Below are 25057 nucleotides of genomic sequence, written 5' to 3'. Positions count from 1 at the left end.
AAGTAAAACCACATGAAGGATAGCTTAATAAATATTTAACATTTTTTTTTTGTGTATGCGCATATTGATTTTGCTGCTAGTTAGAGTTCGTTCAACGCTGCGGTATAATTTAATAGATTTACCGCCCTGTTTCGATAAATATATTATTATATGCAATATTTTATGGTTGTTTTATTGGTGGCGGCATACTGCCTACTAATAAAAAAGGGGAAAAAAGTCGGAGGTTTTCCGGAAAATATAAGAATAAAAAGACCACATTAAATATTTACGAACTATGCAAATACACGGACACATATGGCGTTTTTTTTCCGCGTATAATATATATTATACGCCTACGAAATCGATTTTTTACAGCTAAAATTTATCCATTTTTTTACTATGCAAGCCAAATATGTATTGTACCAAAAGTATTCAGCTCTAAATATTTAAATAAAAAATAAATAATATTATAAATAAAAATACCAATATTTATACTATTATTATATCAAACTTTACACTATTATATAATTGTGAAAAAAGCAATAAACACAATTAAAGCTTTGAATTATCGTTTCTTTGAACAATAATGTGAGAGTACTGAAGAAACATACAATTATTTTGCTTCTATACACTTTACTGTGTTTTATCTAGATTTTTAATTGTGTTATATAATTTATTCATATTTATTTTTCTAATCAGAAAAAAATTATAGCACAAATAATAAAATATATGTTTGAAGTATATATTTTACTTAATTTAAATATTCTATTAACATTTGTTAACATCTGCATTGCTATACACACATAATTTTTAACACACTGTATAAGCTGTTTAATTACAATTTATTCTACAAAATAAAGGTTATACTGAAATATCCATATTAAAAATGCAGGTATCTGGTTGCAATGTTAAATATGGAATAGTCCCTGTAGTTATAAAATTCAAATGCTTCTGATCTTTGGTGATTGTAGATTTAATTTACCAATGGAAGATAGGCTTATTTAGATCCAATCGCGTTATTGTTTAACTACATATCTTTCGTAAATGCGCCATTATCAAGCGACCATCGTCTGATATGTATAACAATGTTTTTTTAGTGTCATTTGATCTATTCACAACATAATCTCGCAGTTGTGAATATTTATGTTATAAGTAATGTTCGTTCTAGAGTACGCGAGTAAGTTTGTTATTAATGCAATTTTTGGGTTACGAGATCTCTTTTCCATTGTTGTGTAAATAAAATATGTGTGGCTTAACTTTCAAGACTTTTGATTTGTTTTTTTCTTATTAAAATAGTCGTTAGAGTGACCTCATAATTAGAATAAATTTTGCAGGTGGTTGAAACCTTGACCGTATTTTTTTTAGTGTCTCGAAAAATATTTTTGTGGGAATTCTTGTGTTTTACGAAATGCTGCTTAGCCAAATAAATAGCTTTCTAAATAGCCATTGTTTTCCAGATAATAATATTTGAACGTTAAGAGCTTTTTGTATAAGTTTTATATTTCCAAAATATATTTTTTTTACAAAAAGATGATTAAATTAAAAGTGGTTTTAAAAGAAAAACTTTTTTCTATTTCTAGTAATTTTTAAAATCATCTTTAAAATAACAATAAAAAATAAATACTATTTCTTAAAAATTAATATTTTTAGCTTTTCTCGGGTTTTATTTAGATTTTGGCATTGTAAATAATTTATCAGGGATAACAACAAAAATATATAATATTACAGACTATGGTTAGACTAACTAATTTTAGAAAAAAATGTAAAAAAAAGGAATTTTCACATCGGACATAAAATTCTTAAGAATATTACCTAATATTTTAATTAAACGTTTAATTTATATGTTCCATATGCATAATAAATTTATATTTTAGGTATATTACAGTAATTTAGGTTTGATAGATCGTTAACATTTTTAGTTATTAATAATTACCTAGAAGATGTTACGAAAAATTTGGAGAGAAGCATTAGTTGAGTGGATTATTTATTAATAATATTATTAGTAAGAGATCAATGCTATAAAAATACTTTTGCCTTTGTATGAAAAAAATATCATGTTGCTAAGTATAGTTATTTTTTTATATAATTATCAATATTTCTTAGCATATTTAGCTTCTTAAAACGTGCAATTGTTAATACAGAAATCAGATAATCTTTGATTAGTTAAAATTATGCGTTTTTTCTAAGCAAATAATTTTGCTTTAATTTTAGAGAAGAGTAACTTATGAATTTATGAATATTTATTTATAATAAAACCATTAAAATAATTTAAATAATACTACAAAAAAAACTGTTTCATCATTTTACCTTACAATTTATGTAATATAATATTTGGTTTAATTACAGTCTTAATTTCACTGTAGTATTATTTTCTTAAAAATTTTTCACGATGCCATAGTTTTTTGGTTACTTTTGAATTATTTATTTATATAAACATAATTAATATTTTCTGTTTTTAGTAAAACAAAATTTTTATTTTTTAACTCTAGTAAATATTACTTGTTAAAAAAATTTGGTTCTACAAGATGGGAAAGAATTGAATAAGACTTTTAACTTATATAGAAAAAAAATTTAGACAGATAAATCAATTAACTCAAACTTATAATAAAAAATAGTAAACTATTTTTATAGTATCACATCTCCGCCGTACTTGAACCGGATACTTTTTGACCTTCCTGTACGAGAACAATCTCAAAGTGTCCGGAAAACCTTGTTTTCTTTTTTCTCCGGCGTCTAAACGCTACTCAAAGGGTCTCTTTGTGCTCGGGTGGCTTTATGCCGGAGGATAAAAATGGTGTATGTATGAAAAGACGCGTGTGGCCACGAGATATAATAATATAAAAGTTGGTAAAATATAATATCGCTAGGCGAATTAATTTATTTCTCGGGAACATTGAAAAACGGGCCAATGAAGATAAAAAATGGCACCATATGCTTTAAACTCAAAATTGTATATTTAAGTATTTAGGTTATACGTATGGTGTATGCTAATAAATGTTATAATTGTTTACGCATACAGAAATTTATTATATATGTGTTTATAGATTATCCAGCTTATTAGCTATAATAAATAAGTTGTTTCATGAGCTAAATGTAGCACATGGTTGTAAAGCTTCATATGAATAAAATGAAATATCGATTTATATATTATATTAACTTAGTATATTAATATATTATTGAAGTGACATCTGCCATATAAATCGAAGGACGATAGTATATATTTTATTCAATTGTATACGATTATAAATGTTTAATATTTTATTAAATTCCTAATGGAAATTCAGATAAATTGCGCTCTTCTGTTTTAAATATTGCCGCATATTATATGAACCCTTTACAGATTTTTATTTGCGTTTCGACTCGCAGAATTAATTACAAAGTCTTGAGAATTGAGATTGACGTCGTATTTTCCATTAGCGAAAACCTAAAGGGAAAGAGAGAGTATCTCAATAGAAACATTTCGCATTAAGCAGTCCCGTATTTAATTATGATTGTTTATTGAACTTTAAGATTAATAATATATTTATTTTTGTTTCAGATCGTTCCTGAGAGTGATGTGCTTCGAGTGATTTGATAATAATATTTAAAAAAATGTGTTCAGTGTTCCAAAAGATGAAGTGCCCTGTCGATTCAAAGTTGTCTGTCAATAGTCTTTGATCAGCTTTTATTTTAAAATAAAAGTTCATTATGCTCGTACAAGTTGTTTGTTTATAGTGCTTTTATAAGTTAATTTAGGATTAAATATCGATAATACTCGATTTCTGTGATTGCTTAGTAATTGGATCGGTGGGTGAAAATGGGTTGCGAATTAGGAAAGTTGGCGGCTTCGGAGAGAGGGGCGAATGTTAGTTTGGACGGGGCTGCCCCTGCCCCTACGGACCCAAGACTGCCCCTGACAGCCAAGCAGAAATATTCGATGATAGCTTCCTGGAAGGGGATAGCCAGAGCGATGGAGCCCACGGGAGTGTGTATGTTTATCAAGTGAGTTAAGCCATGTGTTCATAATATTAGGATATAACATATTCACAATGACCACTGAATAACTAATGTCACGAGAATTATATATGGGTGAGGAATAAGCCATCGCCTATTTGCCTTTAAAATTACTGAATGTTTTAACGCTCTGAAGCATATATAATATTATTATTATAGAAATAAAATTTTCTAGCGGTCATTGTGAAAATATTATACTGTTGTATAGTATTCATATTTTTTATTATAAATTACACGTTCTATGTATCATATTATTCAGTGGTGCAGTTTCGTAGTTAAGCTTTTATGTTTATGGTGTGAATAAATTCGCGCGAGCTTTCACCGCTGAAAAATTGAAAGCGAGCTTTCAACGCCGCTTAGTCTCGTGTAAATATACGATCCACTGTTAGTTTGGTTCATATTCTCGGGAGAATTTGTTTAAAGATCACAGAACGTACATTTTTGATTTTTTTTATCTGTCTTTGATAAACTAGATGTAGAATCTATTGATCGATTTAGAATCACACTATATGAGTCAGAAATATATAATACAAATCAACCAAAATACTATTGTTTTAGACAGCTCTTTAAAAAAATATTCATACATTATGTAGCACCGTAAAATATTACTTATTTATTATATTATAAATTTGTTCATACGCTTGGGTATGCACGCTAAGTCATTGCATTATTGAACGAACGTAAATATAATTCTAGCGTAATCAAACGCATGATTCCATTTTTAGTCGTTACCATATGCTAACGTTATTTTTCCTAATTTGTTTTTATAAATTATTGGACCGATGTACGTTTGCAAATATATTATACTAATAGCATCAAAATAATATAAATAACTATTATTAATGTAGCCAATTATTGAATTTAAAAGCTGACGTATATTTATATATTTTAATTTTAGATTAAATACGATTAGAGAAATGGTTACATTTTATTTTCCTACAAATTTTGATTGTTCAATAATGTTTTAATTTGTGATTTTAAAATTCTTTGATTCAGTGTACTTGGTGCGATTTTGTTAGAACTCTCATTTATTTCGAGTCGGAAGCGAAGAGATCTAATGCTTTTTGTCTCCGGTCCTCCGATTAATGTCGATGATCTGGGGTAAAACCAGACTCTTTGTTATGGCCTAATACATAATATATTGAATTGTATAAATGCGTGATAATAGACTTAAAAATATTAAAATTACATTTTATGAAAGACGTGCTTAGTACCTGATCGATCTGTCTTTGTTCAGTAAGCTATCAATAGCTTTGGGAATGGCGGTCCGTTGTAGTTCGACAAGTCAAGGGCTTAATAAAATCTTTTAGGAGAGAGTTTAATAAAAATAGTAGTGAGCCGTTCTTTCTTTTGTGCTCGACAACTCAAGAGCAACTGACCGGCATGGCTCACAACTGTTGCAATCCCTAGCACGGTGCGAAAATATGACAAGTTTATTGCAGGCTCTTATTGAAAAAATGCATTTAGCTAATGATATCCATTTTTATGAAGGTCTTATCACGTTTTAAAGTGGTTCCAAAAAAATATCTTATTTGGCTAACGGCCGCCACAGATTTAAATTAATTAATTATGAGATTATTTTAATTAACAAATAAGTATTGTGGCTAAAATTTATGTTTTATTAATAGCACGAGTTTTTAATGCTAAACAATATTCTACTGGAATAGAAATTGGGTTAAACATATTCCTCTACCAATGCACTATTACATCTAGTGTTTCTTCTTGAGAATTTCTCATAAAAAATGTAAAATAAAAAATTCTCATTTCCCGAGAAATTTTATAAAACATTTTTTATTATATAAAATTAAATTTGTACGAATATTTTTAAAAGGTATACAACCACTACTCTTTTTATAACGTTGCATAAGTCGAGGCGGGTTCATGTCTAATATTCATACTTATTAAAAGGTCTGGGAATGAAATTTTTTTAACACTCGAACCTGTCTTATTTTTGTTTAAGTAATAAAAGAAGACACTCAGATAAGAAACTTTTCCGAAAGTAAAAAATATGCATTCGATCTCGGTGTATCGAATGTATTTAAATTACTAACATTTTTTGCGATTTTCTATTTCTTTAACCGGCCGGCGGTTTTATCTTTGCTTTGGTGATCTAAGAACCCGCTCCTGATTTAGGGCTATTTTTCTTTCTCAATAATCCGCAAATGTTTATTTATATTGTTTTTGTATTGACGATTGTCTCACAATTATTATCACAGCCGAAGGGGGCTTAATTTTATTGTTAAAAAAATTAGAAAATATAAATTCTGAGCTAAGCTCGAAATTTCAACGGGCAATATTTATAAAGTCATAGTAATTTATTCTAATGATTATCGGATTATTGTAGTTATGCTTATTTCTAAAATGATAATCGCAGTGTTATTGTTATTGTAATATTGATATTAAAAAAAGTATTCAGCTTTTTATATTATAGTTAGTGTAAAAGTGCGTGTTACATATTATTTTATTTTGGGTCTAAGAGTAAAATATCTTATTGATTGTTTCTGTTTAGTTTTTCTGTTATATTATATATTGGCCAAATATGTGTGTTTGTTTAAAACTAAGTTCAAAAGCTTTAAGCAAAACCAATATATAAAATATGTTCAGATGTTGGAAACCTTAGTTTGCACACATACATATGTACCTCAAGTTCACGTGAATTTATAACATACGTACTAACGTCAATTGCATTCGACGTGAGCAGAATAATATGCAAAAGCTCTCAGAGCGACTAAACTTTTGCTCAAGAATGACGTCGTAGTCGTTCACAATTCGTTCTCAGGCGTCTAGGTTTTCTAAAACTTCACAAATCAAACGAATTGCTACGACGTTATTGCGTTGCGATTTGTCGCAAAACCTTACAACCGCTAAACTCCGAGGTTAGCACACGAAAATCCAATTGTGAGGTAGGAGTTTCTGCGTTATTAGTTTACGCCATTTCCTTTGTCGCTTTCGGTTTTGCACTTTTGAACCTGAGAGGCGTGTACTTTGAATACGGAAATTTGATACATTGTGTATAAATCACACATAAATTTACGTTCGTTTGAGTAAATATATTCAATCTTATTTCGTTGCGAGTACTGTTAAAATATCTTGATATGATCTTGGATGAATAGCATATTATAGTCCATTGTAATTATTCAGTCATTACAATAGTGATACATTCTCATAATATCTCGGCGTAGAATGAAGTTAATGGACCATATACAAAATGAATGTTAATTAAGACTCTATCATGAAAAGATTTTTATGTAAGAATACGTAATTATGACAAATAATATAACTACACGTATTTCATCTTTAACAAAGGATCGTTTGTAAAAACATTATGCTTGAAACATTGCTGTGAATTTGCAAATGGAAATATTTCTATTTTCCAGATCAAAAGTACAGTGTCTCAGTACAAATTATCAGTTATTAAGGAGTGAATTTTTTATTAATTATTATATAGTAATATTTAGTATTAGTAATGCAGTTATTTTTTATAAAATAAAATGCAAATTTTTTTAATTTTATATAACAGATATTTTGACAAGTAAGAAATTTGATTGAAATCGTACATTTATTGTCATTACAACCGTAAAAAACATTTGGATTATTCATACGGTTATTAAATCGTAAAGACGCGTTTTTAATATACCCATAAATTTTATTCGAATTTTATGATTTGTACTTATTTCGAACGAACGACAATAAAATCTTTGGTAGCGTGAATCTGCGATATAAATTGTTATGTCTGCGTTATAAAGCAGATATTGAACGCATAAAATTGCTTTGTTCTCCCATTTGATTTTCGCTCGAAAATTTTGCACGTTTCATCTACCGGATACGTTTATATCCGTGGGATAAACGTGGAATTCGATAAACGAACAGGAATTTCAATTTGAGGCCGAAACGAACTAGTGATGGATTCATTAGCCTTTCTCTCCGGCAAGACGACGGAATTTTGTCTCGTTCGCAAGATTTTCTAATTCAATATAAAATACCCGGCACACTCGGGAAATTATTTGCAGAATCCGTTCTATTTGCGATGGCGAATCCGAACGTTGATGAAATAAATTGACGCGGAAAAATTCTCGACCGAGTTGTTTCTCTTATGATTTCCTGGAATTGATTTATTCGAAGCATTGTATGCTACCGCATGTACATATATATACGAGAGTGAAAAATTCAGAGTTCGGGGAAAGCTGTGCTCCTATTTATCCTTCTGGGTGCTACCGTTAACAATTGATTTATCCCTCACGGGCGTTGTGAATTCCCGGTAGCGTTTTCTTCTATGTAAATATTAAAAGCACGTATCATATCGCCGAAATCGTGCAACGTCTATTAAATTTGATCTGAATTTACTTTGTAATAAATAAATATAGTAAATAATAACCCTTAACCCTTTGAGTAGTGAGTTAATTTAAACACGTTTGTTAATTTGTTAGTAAACACTTGAAAGTGAGTTAATTTTACGTATTTTTCCATAATTATTTTTGCTGTTATTTGTATTGCATTTGTAGTTAATTACAGAAAAAAACAGTGTTTCTCAACGTGTAATTGCTTTAATTACCTTTTTTGTATTAGTGTGTTTAAGAAACTGAAAATGTTAGGTACTTAATATTATAAATGAATAATGAATCACATATACAAATTATGAACATTTATTAACAAATAAAGAACTTCTTAAATAAAAAACAATTACCAAAAAAAATTAGCTTCGGTATTATTTCTGATATTGAAACGAAATTAAAATTATATAACAATCACTAATTTTAATCTCACAGATACGATAGAAATTAAAAAACACAAAGGTTCATATGGGATTTAAAATCAGGTCTTATTCTATATGAGCAGTTTTGACAAATAAGATATGGGTTTATTTGGAACAACTAGGCCGTATGGTTAATCTTAGCTTCCCTAATAATCGCTCCTGTAATAAGGCGCGTGTGTTTTTCTAGTGAGTTAATCCCTAAATGCGTCCACTATCTTTCAGTTTTACGTGGATGCATAATAATAACATCTTTGCCTTAAATATGAAAATGTCTTATAATTTTATCATATAATTGTGGTGAAGTCCTGTGGTCTGTATGTCCACTTATGTGTAGGTCGAGTTAATACGATTTTTTTAATGGTTCTTGCGAAAATTTTTGACTATTAAAATATGGGTTTATTTAGACCAATTAGGCTGTATGTTGAATCTCCGCCGCCTTAAATAAACGTCCCTGTAATGGAGCGTGCGTATTTTTCCGTAGTAAACAAGACAGAAAAAAAAAATTTGTTGATGCTGCACAAATTAGTAGTAAGTGTATATGATGTGTAATTTGAGATATCGTGAAATTATTTATATAGTGCTTGCAAAAAGTTTTGACTATAAAATACGGGTTTATTTTGACCAATTAGGATGTATGAGCAATCTCCGCCGCTCTTAATGAACGTCCCTGTAGTGCTGCTTGTATGAATATTTTTCCATGGAAAGTAATGTTTTTGACTCTGCCATAAAACATACCCGCGAGTTTAAATGTTAAGTTGTGACAAGCAATTGTATAAATAATAGCTACACTGACAAATACTTAAATTTCGTGTATGAAAGGGTCTCGTAAACGTCTATTGTTTACGTTTTTGAACATCTGCTAAGTTTAAATCATAAGAATTTAATGACAATTTTTCTTGGAGTTTGATACGTGAATTAAGGTTGGAATAGCATAATCTGTAATGTACTTGCGTAATAACTTAAAGGTCACGAGTTCTAATACTAATAATTAATTAAAAATTAAAGTTCTAGTAATTAAAAAAAAACATATTTATTTACAAAGTCACATTTATTGATTATAGATTATAACCCATAAAAGTTTATAATTAATTATAATCCATAAACTTTTACTTGTATAATATTTTCGTGTCTGATTGATTTTAAGCCTGAAATTTTGCAATATTATATTTTAAAAAAATAAGCGTTATCTTAATGCAGAAATATGTGAATTCCCTAAATATTATATATCTCGAATATATTTCTCGAAGCGGACTTGATTTAATGAAATTAATTGTTGCTATTCTTACTTTTTGCCACCAAATGTATCATTTTTCAAATATGCGATAAATCCTGAATATTTTCCAACCATTGAAGCAGTTCCATCGGCTGCACAAGATAGTATATTTTCAAGCAGGATAATTTTCTCAATTTTTTTAAGCTATTCTCTGGCAAAAAACATTTTTTTTAATGAGCTTATCATTATCTCGAAATCAAATATATGTTATTAGTGGAGATTCATTATCACGTATAGACGACTCATCTATGGATGTATTATCTGCAAGGCAAACTTGTTAACTTGCAAATGAGAAATTAATTGTTTTTCCTCATCAACTGTCATTTCATCGATACGCCTCGATACTGAAGAATTACTCAAAGGAATTGTATTTGAACTCTGATTTATGACGCTTGAAATAATAATAGACACTGCTGGCAAAATCAAAGATTCGGCAATAGTATCTCTTCCGACTTTTATTAAATGTTTTTAATACAAAAAAAAAAAAAAAAAAATATCTTGAAGCTTTTTAAGGTATCCAAATGTTTTGTACATAAAATATTGTTTCATATTGGCTTTCTAATATTTATTAGAAATCGATGAAATATTGTTGACATTTTTTTAGGTTCACTATGGTTATCTAAAAAAATATTTTTATTTTAATACAAATTTAATATAAAAATGTGTCGTAAAATTAAGAAATTTCTCAATGGTTTTGAATTACATATATTTAAGAATATTACAGTGTTAAGATAATTTAATTTATTATATATAAAAACTTACAATTTGTAAAAACTTATAATTCTTTTTCTAAGGATCAAAGCACTTGACGTCTTTGCTTATCCCGCACCGCTAACGGACTTACAATAATATTAATTCGATAAGCTTTATATATTAGATCTTTCATTGTTTACGAAATGTATATTTAGTCTGACAAATAAAACATTTTAGCTTCATCTTCGAATATAAGTTATATAAAATATTTTTATTATTTTATTCTAACTGATGCTTCCCTAGAGCTTGTTATATCTCCCTTGAAATGTTGGCACGTGGACCTTGGTAAATAAGCGCTGCCCTAGAGTGTCGCGATTGCGTCCCTTATTCTTCCCCAGCGCAGCCAGGACGTCAGCGCTCGAGAACGCTCTGTTTGTGCGAGCTATTCAGCTTTTCAACGAGCTTTCCAGAATATCTTTGGCTTTAATTATGTGGAATGGTGCTCATATATTTTATGTTTACTCATAGTTGTTTTTTTTAAATATTTTATGGTATAAATATTGTTTGTATAATAGCCAATACGATGCATTGAGATTTGTGAAAAAAAAAATGAAAATTAAAATGCACATTTTTAATTACCTTGTTAATAAAAAATGTGCATTGTTGAACTAAAACAGGCTAAAAAAATATTTCCATACTTAATATTGTTCTAAACATCATTTGAAAATTAAATAATGTATTTTATTTATTATTAATGTTAAGATAAAATTAAAAAAATATAGTAGAACTATTTTTACAAAAATCTTTTTTTTACTAGCATCAAAAGCTTGCGGGAACTTCGATGGAGCATGGAATTGGATGGGCGTGTTCACACGAGCGAGCACCCTATTATAACAGGCCTGTCCAATAATCGATGCATGATTGATATCCATAATAGAATATTAATATGCAGTTGAAATGTACCATCAAATGTTTCTGTTTATGACAATTAGATTTTGAACAAGCAAAGGGGACAAAATTGTGTAGTTAATAGCAGGTAGAAGTGACGTTCATGATTGAGTAACGATTTAAGAGCTTTCCGTTATTACCAAAAAACTTATAATAAAAAAATAAAAATCCATTAAATATTTGAGAAATATTAAGATCTGTACCTTTTAAAGCGTATTATTTTCATAATTAAATTCATTACACGGCATAACATGAACCTTGCACAGAAAAATACAGTACATTTTTAAAAATATTTATAGAATAATTAGATAAAATTATATATTTATTTATTAAAAAAATATGACCACTGTGACTTTACAGGCTTACCCAATGCGTCATAATGGCCATTATACAAAAAATAATTCAAACGATAAACATTAAAAAAAATTAAAAAATAAACATTTATGTTGCACACCAAAAGTAAATCAGCACCATCCCACATTTTTTCCAACTTATCATAGCTATTGCTTAAAACATTCGATTAGGACGTGATTGGGACTATCTAGAATACTTTAAGACTAATTGAAAACATTTTTTTAATACAGAAGTATCAAATATGATTTAATAGATAATAGTATTTTGATACTTATATTTTTTTATATTTTCCATGTAGTACATAAATATTACAAACATGTTTTGCTATTAAAACTGTCAAAGCAAATAAACTGAATTATTTTTTCTCTTTTGCAAAAAAATTGCATTGTAATAAAATTCGGAAAGGTCCATTATTTCACATATGTTGCTCGAACAAATTTTACTAGTATAAAATTTCAATATCCACGCTAATACATAAAGTCAAATACGTTATAAATTATAACGTCGCACTCCGCAAATTGATTTCCGCGTATTTCATTCGTGCTGAAATTTTCATTAGTTGTCACAGTATATCTCCTGTCTAATAATCACTGACGGTGGAAGCGATATATTATCAGTGACACGGGAAACATTTACATAGTCACGCTTTTATCACAGGAGTCTGTGAAGTACTGTCTACTGAGCAAAAGCGAGTATTTCCATAATATGTATATATATTATATAGTATAATAATAGTCATTGTGATGAAAATGATAAAAACATAATATGTCTCTGTTGGCAACAATTTAACTACGATACCTTTGAGGATTGTAAGCTTTACATTTTATGCTTTTACTTATTTATCAATCTAAAAATAAACAAGATATAAAATATAAATCAAAATCTAACATAAAAAATAGTATATTTCATCAGACCATAAATAAACATTACTTGAAATCTAGGAATTTAGGACGCATTCTATTTGTCAGGGACATGTATACAGAAAAAATATATTTTCTGTCAGCTTTCTTATAAAATTTATTACTTGATATATTATTATAACATTCAGAAGTAAAATATATGTACACCCGAAATAGGAATTTATATGTAGGGTATATACGATACATATATACATAAATGTGTATCGTAATAAAATACACAAAGTGAAAAACTCTTAAAATTATTAGTATTTAACATTCGATTTTAATTTATTACATATTTGAACGTTAATGGTAATTTACGATTAACTGTAATACAAAATATATATTTATTATGTAATATATGTAATATTTTCCTATCTTTACCTTTCTTATGATAACATATACATTTTTCACAGTAAATTTTAAATATAAAAAATATATAACATATTTTTTTGTGGCTAATATTTTCTTTGCCTATTAATAGATTTCTTTTTGTATTTCAAAAGAATTATTCTCGCGCGTCATATCCGACATTTTCATACGTATGTATGTGTTCTTATAAAGTACGAAAATAATTTGAGCATGATACATACATATATTTAATACGGTCCTTCTTACAAAGTCATCAATAACCACATCATATAATATATTGTCTAAAATTTTTTTTTCGTTTGATATTACTGCAAGAGATCTATCAAATCTATTCTCACTTTAATTATTTCTAGTGAATGTATTTGTTTTTTTCATCGTAGAAAATGATTTTTCTACAGCAGCACTTGTCACTGGGATGGTAAAAATAAATTTTATTAAATTGAATACTTCCGTTAAAATATCTATTAGTTCATTTTTAATAATCACATTATTAATGTAATTTATAGATTTTAAATAAAATTTTGCTGACGAATATATTTAAATAAGTTTACTTCTCGACCTCATAAAATTAAAAAAAGTTTCATACGAGCATTGAAGTGATATAAAAATTATTAAAGTATTCCTTAAATTTAGAACACGATTGTCGGGATGTAAGGTGTGCAAGAAATTTTTCACCTGCCCGGCTATTGATACGGGAAGTCGACAGCTGCCACTGTGAAATATAAAGTTCGAAAGGCAGGAGAAATAGACAGATTCAAAACGTCAACCGCATGAACGGTTGATGACGGGCGACTGTAATCACGAGCACGAGTAACATCCGAAGTTCTAGTGCGCATGCGCGACCAATTCAATTCCCGAATTGCAATTCATGGCGCACGCGTATGGCGCGGGCCAGCCAGCTCGCCCGCGCTGCAGTCGGCTTTAGCCGCTCCCTCGGTATGATTGTCTGTAGACGATTTTCTGCGCGATTACAGGAGAAACCTCTTAGTCTGCTGCAATAATCCAAACAATTGCTTGTAGATTATTTTTAACAATATTTCTCAATTTTTCTTTATAAAGATGGAAATTTTTCAAAGTTAAAATTACAGTTCTCTGACTAAAAGTACCCTCGTCAAATTCATAATATATCGTATATTTATTGTCAAATTAGAAATAAATCGTATTATTCGTATACATAAAAACGCAAAAAAAAAACAAGTTTGACTGCAAATAAGATTCGGAAAATAAAGAACATATCCCTTTTCGTGAAATTAATAAAAAAAATATGAATCGAGCATTTAATATTAAACAACCTAATACATATAATATATTCATTGTCATTATAATCGATTGATTGGGCTTTTAATTATGTATTTAATCTGTTTTCTGACTCATTAGAGGAAAATCTATTAGCTATTGTTTTGTCTATCGTGACGCAATGGGATTAACCATTATTATTGTCCTCATTATAAATTTAAAATAACGACCACTGCGATAGCCTTCTAATTATAGCCATACCTATTTTTTTAATTAGTCACAAATAAATTATTTTAATTACTACTTGAACGAACTGAAACATTTAATCTAATTTAGAACCTTTTGCTGCGTCGTAAATAAATACACAGTAGGACCAAAATACCCAGTGATCTTATAGAATGAATAATAGTAAACAATGTCAAAAATTTTATATTATTAAATAAAATTTAGACTGTTAAAAAACTTTCATAAGCCATAGTTTTGGTGTTAGATAAAAACATCCTAAAAGCGAATTTTTTGTATAAATGGTTTAATTTTTAGTTATTCTCTAACATTTTTTTTTATTACAATTTTTTTTATAAAAACGCCTTTTTTGTACCACATTTTATTACCACATATATTGTAAATCTGTTTGATAACAGAAAGCATTTACTATTGCGTGTCACTTTTTCAATGTTTTTATTATCACAGTTGATAATATTTTATCTGCTAGTTAACACGATTTATATTGATACTCGATCGACACATTTAATTTATTATTACATGCATATGTAGATTTTTACGTATGTTAAACAACATCACTATCGAACATATGCTGACATTATCACCAGGTGTGAGTAATCTATGGCGCGCTATACATTTGATTTGCATTGAATTATATTTTATTTTCACTACTGATGAATACGCAAGGTAAATTTAGAACGACACATACTTATTTTATATGATGGTATGAACCATTGCAAAGCAATAGAAATTAAAGCTATTGTATGTGTAGCCAGCGGGACTTAAACAGTTTGCTGCCCCTGACGATACGATTTATATGTAAATGGACGCGCAATTTGCTGCAAATTGTTACCTATCAATCATTTCGCAATATATGTATAAATAAATGTAAATGCATTAGTATCCACTTAGGGTCTCACTGGTGTATGAATATAGTTTATTTTTTAGTGGAAATCCTCGGAAGGCGTAGTTCGCGTGTGACGCGTATTTTTTTACGTTCAAAGCTTATTTTGGATTTGGTAATAAAAACATGGGTAGACAGTGATACTGAAAGGGTGGTTTTTAAGGCGGCGGTGACTTAGTGTCGTAAGAGTTAAAGATGGGAAAAATATTTGGTTGGATGTGGGCGTAAAAAATAGGACGTAAAAAGCAAACCGTGAAAATGTGGCTTGAATGCCACGCATATTCGTTTCATTGTCGTCATTTTTTTTATCATATTTTACGTTGTTATATTTTTATAAATATCTGCAGCTATTTCAGAAATTTCATATACCATTTATAAAAAAAATAATAGTAGTAAACCTATTGAACATAATTTAATTATAGATTGCATTTAATACATTAACAATAAAGTGCAGTACTAATGCTTAAATATACGCGTTGATTTTTACGTTTGCATTACAAACTTTGAAAAATATTTTAAGTTACAATATATACATGCTGTGTCATGCATGTCTTTAAACGATCGAGTTTAAGGAGATTGCTTTGCTGGACCATATTTGACGATCAAATGGGAAGCGGCTGCTTTTCTGCGTACTTAGATGACGTTGGTCTGAAATCGGTGTTGATTTGATTGTAATTTCACTTATATTGCGATATAGATCAAACTTTCATATATTTTAAAATAAGTCCAAAGACAAGCGTGAAATTATTTTACTGTAGCGGTGTTCTAGCTTATATATTTATATGATAAATTATAGGAGATCATCAATTCTACAGTCTGTTTTTTTTCCGTCTAACAATTTTACTGGTATAAGAATGAGACACTTTAGCATTGCATGGAACACATAATTGAAATTTCGCTGTCTGCTTAAAATAATGTTCTTGATGTTGTTTTTGCTTATTTCTTTGAAACCGTTGGTAAAATTTATAAATTATATTATTATTGCTAATTTTTTTTTATAAATTTCCTTATTATTTGAACTGTTTTATAATACAATAAATCCTACTTCAAAAGCTTTAATTGCGTCAAAATAATAAAAAATATAATTTAATAAATAAGCTATTTCATAGATGATCTATTTTACAACTTTAAATATTTAGAACTAGTTACTCTGTTTTATTATACTAATATAATATTAAACAATTTTAATTGTTTATATGCGCATTGCATCTTGGGCTGCATGAATTCTGCAACAATGAAATCTGTAGTTTTCACACTTACGCAGATAAAAAGTATTTTTGTTGGCTCTTGTTTTTATCTTCAACGCGGAATATTCGATTATTATATGTGTATTTTACAACTGCTCTTGTTTAATTGTTATCCCGGAACATAAGTATATTGTTTTTAATATTATTTTTAGCTAGCCACTAAAACACCGTATTTTCTACACGTGCATAAAACAAATATCAACTCTTGTACTAGTTCATTGCAACGCAACGATTATAAGTAGTCGCTAAAAAAATTATTAGCACAACTTATTTTTTAAAATCAATCCATCAGCGTATATCGGCGATGGTAAATAAACAAAACCAGCTGCCAGAATTACAATACCCTACATACAATAAAATGGCAAGTCCGAAACGTTTAGGACAAAAAAACTTTTACTTAAATATATAAATATATATCCACGCATCAGCATGGAAAACAAAATCTTATGTTTATATCATCTTATGTTGATCACATCCAGATCGGTAATTGTGTGCGAGCTCTAAGTCTCCCTCTATAGGTGCTATCTATATAAAATACTGATACACAGATATTTATATTTTCAACAGAGCTTTCCAACTTGCTAAATTTGTACAAACTTGAATACATAATGAAGCCGACAAACTCCATAAAATCAATATAAAATAAATAAACTATATTTTTCCAAACAATGATAGCTTTTTTCGTATTTTCATATACGTTTACGATTTAAAATAATTAAACATATTATTGGATATTAAAACAATGTTTCAAACTTGTTCAAACTTGTTTTTAATCTCCGACAAAGTTTGTTTATAAAGGGTTTAATTACTTTCACTGATAAAACTATTAAATTAAGAGATTATGCTAACGTTAATTATAACATATTTTGCTATACTAGATAAATATGTTAAGACGGTTTTGTGTATGTAAATATAATATTACTTATTTTATTTTATATATATGATATTTTTGCTCTACTTTTAATAAGTACGTATGTATATATTATATAATTAGGTTTACTTTTAGTTGCTTTATATAAAACTGCAATACTTATTTTAAAATATAAAATTTCAATCGATTTGTTCTGAATATAAAGTACTATAGAAACTCTTTGGTGTCTAAAAACATTAAATGCATAAAATTGGTTTTATCAAAATATTCATATAAATTTAGTTTGAAGCTAGTATTCATTAATGTGCATAAATATATATTTTTGATTGAATTTATATTTCAATTATCAAAAAATATTTTATTGTAAAAGCTGTATGCTATAAATTGTGAAACAAAGCAGTGAAATTGAGCAAATAAATATTAATCACAATACATAATATCTATTTAACTACTTAATTTGAACTACAAAATATTTGTAGTTTTAATTTGATCGAACTTTATAAAAAGACAATTTATTTAAATTATTTCTCATGATACATATATTGTATTAAAAATTTTACATACAAAAGTGAAACATAAAATAAAAAAAGTCGCAATTTTGAATATTGCATATTAAACAACAATAAAGCATACGACGCAAAACCTTTCGAACATTAACATATATCAAAATTCGAAAATTTCACAAAAGAACGCTCCTTATTCAGACGATAAAATTCGTATTAAGACTATATAGAGCACAAGAAAAATGATGCGGAAAACAAGAAGCCAAAAGTGAAGAGTCCTGGATCACGCGATATTGTGAAAAAAAAAGCCTAGCCAAAAGTAGCATCCGATGAAACGGTAAATTGCCGCTTGAAAACTATAAATCTAGTCGCGTGAGAGAGCGCTTTACCTGTGAATTGGGTCACCTGAACGGACCTTAAACGGAAAATTTTTATCTTTACGAAACTGAAAACGAGCAAAGTTGCTCCGAGAAAATTATTCGGCGTAGCAATTGAGCTAATGAAAAAAAAACATTTGTAATTAGGTGGGATGTAGAAAATAATTACAAATGTATAAAAACATGGGTGCTACAGTACTTCGTAATAATTAAACGGCTATTTTTTTACCAGGTCCATTTAAACAAAATCCTAATTACTTTTAGGATCATAATATACCTTTGAATTTAGTCCATTTCGGTGGATGGTTATCTTGCATTCTAGTCACGGTTTATTTATTTATGTTACAGTGAAAGTTTTTTTACTAGCGTTTCAGTGAAATCATACTCAAATATATTTTTATCAGTAGATATATTATGTATTCTACAAGCAAAAATACAATCTATTCAAAGGCGCTAGTGAAATTATATGCTGCTCTAAACTGTCATTGAAATTTAATTTGACAATTGCAAAATTTACTGTTCAAACCGAAACCTAACCAAAATGAATGTTGTATTTTATTTGTATATTTTTTTACATACAAATGTATAGTTGTTACCAAAATTGTAGTTTGAATTTTATTTGACACCCATCTGTACATATAAAAATTGATTTTATCTATATTTTTCAGTATAATTTTTTCAGATTATTTTTAATTTGATATTATATAATTTTCAATACATATTTGACTTCTCCTCGCATAAGGGGTTAAAAGCGTCCCCTCTTAGTATCTCAAAACTTCAAAACAAAGACCTAGCATAAATAACAAATATTGTAAAACAAGTTTCAAAAACATCCAACGGATGCAGATTTTAAATTTGCATTCTCGTTAATGATGCAAAGTCCCGCGGTGTTTCCTGTCTGTTTCGAACGGGATGCATCACGATTCAATGGGAAAATTGCAAATAAACGTAAAACTACAAACAGCAATTTCCCTCAGCCGAGCACTGGAAAATTGCACGTCGGTTGAATCTGGGAAATTGTAATTTGCGCACAAGGAAAATTGTGACGGTGTATCCCAGTTAAAAACACTTGTTACATACCTGAGTGCGCTTACATTTTACGCTTGAGCGATTTTGTGGAAGTAATTGAATAATAAACCGTATCTCGCTGTTTGCTATTTAGGTACTCTAATTTAAAAGTAATTAAAAGATCGTTTTTAAATGCTTTATTCAAATATATTTACATACTTAAAATAGTGTTTTTCTTAGTTATATATGAAACTACATAATTTTTTAAGTTTCTAGTTCATGCAATAACATTTTAATTTGATACCAGAGTATCATATTACCATCCATACGTATGCATCTAGCAAATAAATAAAATTTTTGATGAAATAAATAAAATTTTCTATTCAAATAATTATTTATAAGTTGGATAAGTAAATAGACATATGTGATAAAGTCTTAATAATATTTTCTTAAAAAGTAGAACAATAATTACAATAAAAACTAATTTCAATTATTCATAGCAATTATTAAAAATAATCATTTGCTCTAAGTGATCTAGTCTTTATTAAGGAGCATTAATTTCTATCAAAGACAGATTTTTCCAAAAATATAGAATTGGTCATACAAGTTATATTTATTTCATTTTGGTTAGTACTTGTTGTTATCGTGATCTATAATACAATAGCGATGGACAATTTAAGTAGCAACTACGTCTAGGTTATTCGGAATAATAAAATTTATGTTCGATTGAATTTCCGAGAACATCTCCAGAGTGAACCCGAATGTAAATCTTGGGTTGGCTTTCTCTCTGAATTTATTTATCATCTACGTTGCTTTGGCACATTTTTTTACTTGTTGTTTCGTTCCGCCCATAAAAAGGCAAACTTTCCTTAAATCGCATTGACATTGCTTGACATTTTGGGGAGGGTACGTTCAATCCAACGAGAGAACCCATTCGCTACAATTTATGGTAATAATATATAGCATGTATGTATACGTACATTATGACTACAATATATATGTTATTTATTATTATATATATACGAGTTATATATTTGTTTTAGATTTATTTTAAGCTACAGAAACAAGAAGGAATCTAAGTGATACATATAAATGGCGAGCTTTCGCATGAGTTAATATCTCTTGTCGACAAACGAAACCTCAATTGTTGGTTTAACTCTAAAAAACCTTTTTAAAGCTTTGTGTAAACTCTTCTTTACACACATTTACTGATAATGTTAGACTGTTAAAATAGAGAGATACATAACAAAGAATTTACGTTGCGATAATGCTATTATGTTTTGAGTCGTTTTTTATTTGAATAATACAATTTTATGTTACTGTGATTTGAGAAGGACTGCACTATAAATTACATCCAAGTGCTAGAAATGTATCATACTTCAAATCTTAACAATTATAGTTTTTTTATGAAGTGTTATAAGATATAAACTTATCATAGTATAGAGTGACAGTTATCATTGAAAATCGAAATTATTTTAGGGCGCCTAAAAATAAGTAGAATTAAACAATTTTTTCCTAATAAATATTTCGTAAAAATTCTTCGTTTCTTACTGCATTTTTATCACTGATTATACTGCATATTGTAAGCCACGTAGATTTAAAATATTAAATTTTGGATTTTGCACAAGGATTTTAATTGTAATTACGGATTTTATGGCGGAAGTAGTTTGACTTTGCAGGCAAATAGACACAGTTTATTTTATAAACATAAATACATTACTTCACATATAGTGTTGAAATGGCAGGTCATAAAAATCAGAGAGTGTTTGATGGCGTGTCGAGTTGTATTTTTGTCAGCTGTGATTTCATGGAGCAGCTGGGAGCTATCGTAATATATTATCATAGTGCTCTTTGGAGGATCCACTGATTTGTCTCTATAGTGTATGCGGTCTCCTATCTCGTCTCAACTCCTGGGACTTCTTGGCGTCTTTTCTCTCTCTCTCTGTTAGCAAGCGTCGCTTATTTTATATTGCTAAATCAAATCGAATCTTGCTTATTTTGGTAGAGCAATTGCATATCTTTTTGGATACACTCGCGAAATATGTTTATGGCTTAAAAGTAAAACTTTCAGATGGCCACTTTCAGCTCATTAACAATGGGGTAAAAATAATATAGCTATTTACTGTAGCGTAAACCGCATTGTCTATCGCGCATCCTTTTACCACAAAAGTGTAGCCTTTTCCAGTATTACGTAAATGTTTGCCAGCATCGCTTCTTGGACACACTCTTTAGATGTGTTAACGCCTTAACATAAACGGTGCATATCGCCACTCCGATTATGAGTAACGAAAGGGTTGAATGACATTAATAATGTGTACATGGTACAATGTATTATCTAGCGCGCGTCCTTTCCAAACAAAGAGTAGTTTTTGGTGGTACAAATGAGTGATTAACGTCTCTGGACAAATATGCTATTAAGTGGTTCGTGTGATATTTTAAATTATTAACGCAACTAATTTCTGGTTTTAGTTTATGCAACATAAAAATTATAATAATGCCTATATATGACATTCACCTTAAATTTCATCCTTAATATTTGTATACTGTTGTTTATCTATCGATTATTAAATAACATATATCTAATTAAATAATATATCACACAATTTGTATTCATAGATGTCTGATGATATAATTAGTTAATTAAATCTAGTTTAATAATATAACTACAACAGATAAATTGTGTCATAATAATGCATTTACCTGTCAAGTCATGATAGTTTTGTGATAAAAAAGTTTGTTAATATTTTCGTAGACACATTAATCATTTGATAGCAATAATATACTTTCAATATACGTAAAGAAAGCATAAAGAGCGCAAGCTCATCATCCATTAAAATTGAATTTATGTATATTTGCATTTTTCGCTTCTAGCTTGGGGATTTTGTCGCACAATGCTAATAAATAAAAATAAATAATACACCCTCAGTATAAATGTGGCAGGGTTAAGCAAAACCTTAAATATTTTATCCAATACACGCTTATTGATATAAATGTATTGTGCTAAATGAGATCTGACCGATTTCAAACGATTCTATGAAACATAAAGTATTACAAGTAAACATTAAAAGTAATTTTCAAAGTTTTAAAATCTTACAAATCAGAAAAATGTTATTTAATACATTTGTATATATTAGCAATACATAGAAAATGTATATTTCCAAGAAAGGACGTGTTCAATCTCGATCGAAAAAAATCTTGCACGTATGAAGAATGAAGAAAAGTGGGGAATGGGCTAAGATTAAAAAAAGATTTTTCTTTGAAGGGTATCGGTAAAACTGTGGAAATGTTCAAAGCATCAAAGCTTTCCGAGATCGAATATATTACGAAAGCTTTTATGTATGCCGCAAAGGTTCAGAAACGGCCTTTGGAGGCCTTTTAAGACTGAGCTCGTTTCACCTGCTGATTTGAATATGCAAATTTGATCTTAAACAATAATATCATACACGCATGTATGTACGCAGCTTAAAATGTGGTTTGAGAATCGAGCGGAAGGAGCAAGCATCGGTGGATAAATAATAAATAACATTCGATGCGCAGACGTTTCCGCTACTCTTACGTAATGTGCCAAATAACTTTGCTAAAGCTTTAGTTGGTTCTCTATAAATATATTGAAGACAGCGGTGAAGAAGACGCTCATTCTCTAAGATGAAAATTGAATCCTTGGATCACACTGTGTTATGTAACAAATTAAATGAACGATTGAATCAAATTGTTATATAATATAAACACGTTGTAATCATCTATAGTAAAAAGTATGAATATAAAAAATAATTTTGAGGCATAATAGCCAATCGTGATCGCGAAAGCCAGTTCGTGACGATAATGCCACGTTGAACAGTTTTATTGTAAGAAGCAGTAGAAAATGAGCGTTTGGTTATAGAGTTTATGTATTATATAATATTATTTTATATGCCATTATGTATATTTGACGTAACATTATGTTTTATACACAAAGTTCGTATCTTAATAAGGTAAAAATATTATATATAGAGAAAAAACCGTGGCAATCATAATAAGAAATATTATAAAATCAGTATATTTATAATATTACAGTGAATATGTTCATTTTGTGATATATTTTTACAATATTTCAATGAAATCATATTCGAATATACATATTTTCAGTGTTTTTTTGTAAGAAAATAATCTATTATTAAGCAAATTATAAGTTCTTAATATTATTTTATTTATTGTATTTAAGATAAACATTCCACAGTTTTGTCTAATTCTCATCCGACAAATCTTCCCGACTTGTTCTTAGTATATATTACGAATGCCACCCTCTGAGTAAACACAGAACAACGTACTTTAAAAATCAAAAAATCACAGAAGAGGTCCGACAAATTTATTAAATATTCAGGGCAAAGTGTTTTTATCAAGTTCGTGAGATCAATTTTTGCTATCAAACAATATTTTTTCAATTGACTCTTTTAATTTTGTATAAAATAGGATCCTTTCTTATCCCTTTGCGGTCCTTAAAAAAAATACCTACTAGATCCTTATATGTTTTCACGATATTCTATTATAAGTACTGTGAATTTTTTCAGGTTTTATTGATTTTTTTAATATAATTTAAAAAAAAAAAAAATTTATGTTTCTCAAGAAACAATATGAGGACACCTATTGATTTACAACATCAACACCTCCCAAGTTCTTATTGTAATTAATTACGACATTCGGTTTTTCAATATTTTCCATAGTAAGTGATGGTCCCCTCTGTCTTATATTCCTTCTCACTGCACGTCTTGCTCTTTTGCTCACAGTTGAGTAGGACGAATTAGACCATGTGTTTAGCATCGTAACTACTCTTTTATCACGCCAAGCCAGAGCAAGAATATTTTTTTTGCAAAGCGATTGTTTTCCCTTTGGGTACTTTAGGTTTCTTTATCTGATCAAGTAATCCATTCTTGTTTGTCATAATAGTCCAAGGAAAATAACATTTCTTCTTCAATAGTTCTTTTGCTAGGGTCAAATTCGTATAAAAACGGTCGTAAAAATATGGTATCCAGCATATATTTACGAACTTATATTCAGAATAAGACGTAAGAAATTTTCTTGGAAATCTGATTCATCACTGCTACTCAAAACTCAAAAAATCCACGGTACGGTCCTTGGAGCAAAAATTTCTTCATCAGAATGTGAATTTGGCGAGAGAGCAGAAATTGTTACACCATTAACACTATCTTCTCTACTATCAAACAATGATCCAATTCACTGTTTAGGTTATTCATATAACTGCCATCGCTTCTACTTTCAACTTTATCTTGTTCCTATTTTTTTTTCACGATTTTGGACATTTTATTGTTATATAAACGTTCACTTTTAGACCAAAATATTTCACACATCGTCACACATTTTATTTTTCGAGCCATCATAAGTACATTAATCATTTTCATCTCTGGTAGGATCATGCACTGCTTCTTTA

At 28.8% G+C, this 25057-nt stretch overlaps 1 protein-coding gene across 1 annotated transcript in view; it reads left to right on the top strand.

Moving 5' to 3' along the window:
• The window catches only part of LOC148238103 (neuroglobin-like), a 108065-nt gene that overhangs the window by 35046 nt on the left and 47962 nt on the right, over positions 1-25057 (top strand). The window contains exon 2 of the mRNA XM_088205551.1: positions 3518-3960. Within this exon, the coding sequence (XP_088061677.1) occupies positions 3776-3960 (185 nt within the window). The 5' untranslated portion in view covers positions 3518-3775. The remainder of the gene's footprint in view (positions 1-3517; positions 3961-25057) is intronic.

Source organism: Plectrocnemia conspersa, unplaced genomic scaffold, assembly GCF_051122295.1.
Source record: "Plectrocnemia conspersa isolate PC_06_02 unplaced genomic scaffold, ASM5112229v1 ptg000002l, whole genome shotgun sequence".
Taxonomy (NCBI): Eukaryota; Metazoa; Arthropoda; class Insecta; order Trichoptera; family Polycentropodidae; genus Plectrocnemia; species Plectrocnemia conspersa.
This window is presented reverse-complemented; position numbering and strand designations above follow the sequence as displayed.